This window comes from Mandrillus leucophaeus, unplaced genomic scaffold, assembly GCF_000951045.1.
Source record: "Mandrillus leucophaeus isolate KB7577 unplaced genomic scaffold, Mleu.le_1.0 Scaffold653, whole genome shotgun sequence".
NCBI lineage: Eukaryota > Metazoa > Chordata > Mammalia > Primates > Cercopithecidae > Mandrillus > Mandrillus leucophaeus.
The window spans coordinates 181328-188658 of record NW_012107064.1 but is presented as its reverse complement, the minus strand read 5'-3'; the positions used below and the strand labels follow the sequence as shown (position 1 = coordinate 188658).

Sequence of the window (7331 nt, the reverse complement as noted above, 5' to 3'; positions counted from 1 at the left end):
TGGTCTCGGACTCCTGTCCTTGTGATCCGCCTGCCTCGGCCTCCCAAAGTGTTGGGATTACAGGCGTGAGCCACCGCGCCCGGCCTAGGGCTGGATTTCTAAGTGTTTCCCACTTGGTCATTCCAGTATCCACTGTATAATCTCACAGTGGCTATGAGGAGATTCTCTTGCTGAAGAGTTTCCGCAGGGCTGCCTTCATGTCCCGATTTCTCAGACTATAGATGAACGGATTTAATGCTGGGGTCACTGCCACATACATCACAGTGATCACTGCATCTTTTGGGCTGTAACTGGTCAGAGGGCGCAAATACATGCCCATCGTTGTACCATAATATAAAAAAACAACCGTGAGGTGGGACCCACAGGTGGAGAAGGCTTTAAATAGACTCTTGGTGGAGGGAACTTGGAAGACTGTGGAGAAGACTCGAACATAGGAGACAATGATGCATAGCAATGGCACAGAGAAAACGCCAACCCCTACGTACATCATCTTCACATTAAAGCCGATGTCAGAACAGGACAACTTCAGCAAAGGCATAACGTCACAGTAGAAGTTGGCCACTTCCTGGTTGCCACAGAAGGACAAACTAGCTGTGAGGAGAGTGTGGGGGAGGGCACTGGCGTTTCCAATTGCCCAAGACCCAAAAACTAGCAGGACACAAGACCGTGGACTCATAATTGTGGTGTAGTGAAGTGGGCGGCTGATGGCCACAGCTCGATCATATGCCATTGCAGCCAAGGTATAGCTGTCTGCATTCGCCAAGGCTATCATGAAATACATCTGCGTCAGGCATCCCCCAAAGGAGATGGACTTGCTGCCCAAGAGATGGTTGACCAGTATCTTAGGGATGCTTACAGATGAGAAGAAGATGTCAACCAAGGAGAGGTTGACGAGGAAAAAATACATGGGGTTGTGAAGGCGAATGTCAGCCTGAATGGCCAAGATGATGAGCAGGTTTCCAGTCAGTGAGATGGGGTAAATGCACAAAAAAATCACAAAGAAGACATTATTCTGTTCATGCTGACCGGTAACTCCCAGGAGAATAAAATCCAGATGAGAGGACTGATTTTCTTTCTTCATGGCTTCTTCAGCATGAAAAGGGAGAGGAGCCCAGAATTATGAGTGCAGTTAGTGTGTGTTATGGTCCTCCTTATCTATCATTTAAAATTTTTTAAATTTTAATTTACAAATTCACCCGCTGTCAAACTTACCTACCACTGTTGATTAGCTATGGCTATACCTGGTTTTTACATTCATAAATAGAGCCAGCACTTTTGGGTAAAATCTCAATGGTCAATGGGACTAATTGTCATTCACCTCCTGGACACTGATGTCTAAGAAGTCAGCAATCTGTGAAGTAAAGATGGTTATCTTTCCAAATTTAGCACCACGACCTTAATATCTATAATCATATAACAACCTAATTTCATGTTTCATGTCTTAGATTTTTTTTGACTGTGCAGAGAAATAACAAATATGTGAAAATACAGTTATTCATCCACGTATTTAACATATAAGACGTAGCATCTGTTCTCAAGGACCTTATAATTTACTAGGAAAGGCAGACTCACACAATAATTTTATTACGCATGGTAAGGAAAGGATAGTCTCTTGGAGTCTTTGTAAAAAAAAAAAAAAAAAAAAAAAAAACTCCAGGGCAAAGGATGTGTCATACAAGGAGTGCAGTGAACGATTTAAAGTTGTTCCTCCAACCAGTCTCGGGGTGAGCCCGGAGCCCAGGAAGTAAGAGGTGTCTACACTGCCATCAGATTCTAAAGCAGAAAAACAACTGGCATTAGGTCCTAGAAAAACAAGCTCAGTGAACTTACCCCACAGGTGTTCGATTCTCAAAGCAGATCTTCCCTATCTTTTTGACAGGTTTTCTGTCTTTTCAAAACCCTTAACTATACCTGATCACAGTGCTTTTTCCATTGGCCTTTCTCTTGGTTCATTTTGTGTTGCTCTAACAGAATACTTGAGACTGGGTAATAGATAAGAAAAGAGGTTTAATTATCTCATGGATCTGTAGGCTGGGACATTCAAAAGTGTGGCCCCGGCTTCTGGCAAGGGCTTTCGTGCTGCATCCATCATAACCTGTGGGAGGTCAAAAGGGAAGTGGATACGGGAAGAGAGAAAACCCGAGAAGGGTTTATCACAACCCACTCTTGCAGGAACATTCCCTTGAAGACTAATCCAGTCTTGAGAGAATGAGAACTCACTTACTACCATGAGAACAGCACCAGACCACTCATGAGGGATCCACCCCCATGACTCAAACACTTACCACTGGGCTCCACCTCCCAACACCTCCCACACTGGGGATCACATTTCAACATGAGTTTTGGTGAGGACAAGCTCAGTCCATAGCAGTCTTCTCTTCCTCCTCTTCCTTATCTCTTTTTGTAATAATCCAAGTCCACAGTGGATTCAACTATTCTTTAGTAAACTGTCGTGTCTATATCTGTGGTTTCAATCTCTTTTTCCCCTATTTCCATATTCAGTCATCCTGCTGACATGTCTGACCAAACCCCACACTCTGCACTTTCAACCTAAGTAGTTTGCAAGATGTTTTTGAAGAGGAAAATCAGAACTTGTTTATGTTTATGTCTTCCAAACTGATTTTTGTACAATATTTATTTTGTGCACCAATTTGCACCCAATTGTTGAGCTGAACCCAGGTTTATTTCATGATTCCCCGCATGTGGGATTCTCACAGAAATACTCATCCAGTTTATCTGCTACCTGTACATCTGACCTTATTGAATCTTCACTTGAAAAAATTCTTATATCACTCAACTTTTCTCTTACCCTCACTAGTTTAGCTTAGACCATCATCATTTTCAACTTCAATATTGTAGTAGTCCCTTAACTGCTTCACTACAGTTCCTTCTTCTTTGATCCATCTTGCATTTTGAGATCATACTAATTGTTGCAGAGACTACAAGCTGCTCACCTAAATCTTGTTGCTGTCTTCTTCTTGGACACTCAATTAGACTGCATTTCTCTGCCTCCCTTGCAAGGAGGTGTGGTAAGGTAACTGTGTTCTACTCATTGGTTACAGTTCTCGGCTCCTCTGTACCCTTTCTCTCCTTGTGCCAACTGAATGCAAATGGTGAAGAGGCTGAATATGATGATGGAGTTGTGTGGTGAAATGAGCCTGTGTCCCCAGTTCTCTCCATCCAGGAGAGCCACTCTCAACCAAGAAGACCCACTATGACTGTTAGACAAAAATACATTCTTATTTGTTTAAACAATTACTCTTATTTGTTTTAAACACTTCCTTCCTTCTTTTCTTTTCTTTTCTTTCTTTTCGTCTCGCTCTGTCACCAGGGTGCACTGGCGTGATCTCAGCTCACGGCAACCTCCACCCCCCGGGTTCAAGCAGTTCTCCTGCCTCAGCCTCCTGAGTAGCTGCAACTACAGGCCCCTGCCACCACGCCTGGCTAATTGTTGTATTTTTAGTAGAGACGGGGTTTCACCATATTGGCCAGGTTGGTCTCGGACTCCTGTCCTTGTGATCCGCCTGCCTCGGTCTCCCAAAGTTTTGGGATTACAGGCATGAGCTGCTGCCCCCCGCCTAAACATTTTCTGATGTATTTGTTACTGTAGTCCAACATATCCTAAGGAACTCAATAATTTTCTTCTTAAAAGACTTATGCTCAGTAGTTAATCTGATCTATAGTTAATTCAATCATCAGTTCCTGGTGTCTCATATAGTATACATGTAAATTACATGCTAAGCCCTGGGCATGCAGGTCTAATTATCTTATCCTCAAACATGATGTACTCTTTCATCTTTGCACCAAAGTCAGTTGGCTTTCTATCTTGAAGTGCCCTTTCTCGTCGTCACATAGAATCGTAATACCTCAGGTTTCAAAGGACTCAGTAATTTTGGAGGGCTCAGAGACATTAGCTCATATGATACAGAGGTGTAAGATTTCAGACAGAGGAGAACTCTGGGCAACATGGCATAGCAAACTCATGTTGACAGGTCCTGTTTCTATTAAAACATAAACGTTCTAGATAAATTATAAAATTTTTTTAAAAATGTAGCTAAGCCTAAGAGAAAGCTCAGAGCAGGGGTTTTAGGCTATAACTGATGCTGTAGTGGTCCTTTGGGGTTTTGAACCAGGAATTTGGCTCTCAGGGATGGGATCTGTGCTTTTATTTCCTTTTTGGTACAGGAGATGCCATCACAGGTCTGCAGAAGCAGGAAGCTTAACTTGAGTCTGCTTAAAATACTTAAAATACTGTCCTATATTTGAAAGGATCACTGTAAGAAAATTTTGCCCCCATGAGAATTGGAAAGGAAATAGAGAACGTTCACAGAAAATGTGGTTGTCTACAAATAAAATCAAAGAGAATCAATAGATACACTAAGAGATTTCAGAAAGCTTGTTAAATATAAATCATTTAAAATAATCAAGGCTGTTTCTGTATTTGGGTAAAAATAACTTAGAAAATACAATTTGAAAAAAATCCCTATTCAGAAAGCAACAGAAATTTTAGGGAATCTAGAATAATTCTAACAAAAGAAGCCCAAGACTGTTAATCAAATATTACAAACCTTTGCTTAAGGAGAAAAAAAGAATATCTAAAAACGTGGAGATGAAAGCACTAGTGAGGGAAAAACTCAATGTGGTAAAAATGTCAATTCTTCCCCAGTTAATCTATAAATTTGGTGCAATCTAATCAACATACCACAGGTTTATTTTAAAGATGGAACTTACCAAACTATCCTAAAATTGATGTAAACAAATAAAGAGCCAAGAAGTCTAAGTCCATTTGAGGAAAAGCATGAGGAGAAAAAAATTTACTTTTTCAGGTATTAAAATGAATTACTATGTTCTCGGAAATAAGTTCTAGTATTTGATAGTACAGTAGGGAAATTAAGAGTTAACAATAATGTATTATTTCAAAAGAGCTAGAAGAGAAGAATATGATGTTCCCAACACAAATGCCAAATGTTCGAGACAATGGATATCTCAGTTTCCCCAATAACAGCATTACACGTGGTATACAGGTATCAAAATATCACAGGTACCCCCCAAATATGTACGACTATTATATATCAATTAAATGGGAACAAGTTAACAATGGAAAAAAATAAAGTATACATATTCCTTAAAAATGAATTACTGTGGTAGGTCAAGCATTTGAGTAGTTCTGGTGCAGGGACTGAAAATGAAATCTATGTAACAGACTGGAGAGCTCAGAACAGACCATGCATGGCACCAAGCGATTTATTAGACACTGGTGTATGACATGAGTTGGTTTATAATACTGTAGGTAGAGAAAGGATGGACTGGCTTTTTTAGCTAAGAGTGCTGGAACAACGGGATACCCATTTATTTTAAAAATGCAGAAAAATAATTCCCAAGGGATTAATTGTAAGAGCAAAGCTTCCAAATTTTAGAAGAAAAAAGAGAAAATATATTTGTGATAGAATTTATTTCTTAGGCCACATAAAACATGAAAGAGAATATTGTAAAATTTGACTACATTAAAAATGGAAAACATTTGGTAAAAAGCATACCATAAGGAGGTGGGAAGATGAACCATGAACTGAAAGGTATTTGCTGAACACATAATGAAAATGGAATTCACATTCAGAATATGTAAGAGTCCCATACACCAATAAGAATAATTTTTAAAATTTTTGTAGAGACAGGATCATGCTGTGTTCCCCAAGCTGATCTTGACCTCCTGGCCTCAAGCGCCCCTCCCACCCCAGCCTCTCAAAGAGTTAGGACTACAGGTATGAGCCACTACGTCTGACCTCATTTCATAAAAAATAATGTGATTAAGAAAGTAAGTTACTGGAAGATATATACTATATCACATAGTATGTGTACGTTTTAATGGATAAAATAATGCATGTGTATGTAGTCAAAGTATAAATCCTGACTGGGAGTATACTACCAACTCTAGAATTGCAGTTGTGTCTGGAGGTAAATGGGAAAAAATTAGATTTGGGGTGGAAACAAAAGGAATCTCAAAAGTATCTGTAGTATTTATTTATTTAAAACACTTGGAGTAATTAAAACCACATTCTTATATTTGTTAAATCTAGATAATAAATTGTTGTTATATTATTCTCTTTGTTTTTCTGATGTTTTAATCATAGTATTATAATAAATTTAATAATTTAAGGTAAAGATTTCACATATTGGATAATAATTGGATCCATAGTGTGTCCATGGCACTGGGAAAAGGTTGAGAATAAATGGGGAGAAAAAAATGTATTTACATGCTCAGCCAGGCTTATTAGTAGAGATATTTGCTTACTGACCCCAAAATTAAGTTTAGAAAATGCAAGTGATGGTGTCTGTCTCTTTAAAACAATTCTTTGTTTCCTCATCACCTAATGGATGAGGTCTCAGTTTCTTATGGTGCCTTACAGTCCCGGAAGAGGGGTCTTGATTCAGACCCCAGACGAGGATTCTTAGATCTCGCACAGGACGGAATTCCAGGTGAATCAGAGAGTGCAGTCAGAAGCGGTAGTCTCTAGAAAGCTACTGTTACAGGGTAGGGCGTCCTCAGAAACTAAGCAGAGGAATGCATAGGCTTTGTGATAAGTCGTTTTTATATAGGGGTCTTGTGTATGTCAAGACCAAACTAAGCTGTAACAACGTGCGGGTTGGCTGATGGTACGACAAAAGTTATTATTTTATTGATTTAAAGAGAACTATCTTTGATATTCTGCTGTGTGAGTACATCAAAGCATAATTTTTTTTTTACCACTCACATTTATTAAAATGAAAACTTCCTCATATATTGAGCTAAAGTGTGGGTGTATTCTCATACATTGTGATGACAGTATAATTAGAGATTTAGAGGACATTCTTTTTGGTATCCATTTTCAAAACTGTACATGTTCTACAACCCAAAAAGTCTTCTTTTAAATGTGTATTGTACAGAACACTAAAAACTGTTCGGAGACATATATAGAGTGATATGGTTTGGCTTACAATTTTCTTGAAAGCATGTCTTGTTATAGGTATTGGGACAGCTGGACTTTTTGCTGTTGTAGGAGTGTGTCCTTGCAGGTATCCTTAGGCTGTTTACTTACCTATAAATGTCTTACGACCATGGGTGGTGACTGGCAAGGAATGTGACTTGTTAGTTTCAAGATGGAGCTATACTTAAAATGGCATTACTTTGTGTCTCCCAGGCTCCTGCTTCCCTAGCATTATCATTGAGAAAAACTCAGGGACAAAGTGTTCAGTAATGATGGTAATTTTAGATAGAAATATGTTATTTTTTATATATATATATTCAGTAATGAGGGTAATTTTAGATAGAAATATGTTATATATATTTAAATATA

At 38.9% G+C, this 7331-nt stretch overlaps 1 protein-coding gene across 1 annotated transcript; it reads right to left on the bottom strand.

Moving 5' to 3' along the window:
* Positions 1-151: 151 nt before the first annotated feature.
* On the bottom strand, positions 152-1083 carry LOC105554662 (olfactory receptor 1A2). The gene has a single exon (XM_012001218.1). The coding sequence runs from the start codon at positions 1079-1081 to the stop codon at positions 152-154; it is 930 nt and encodes a 309-aa protein (XP_011856608.1). The 5' UTR covers positions 1082-1083.
* Positions 1084-7331: the final 6248 nt, after the last annotated feature.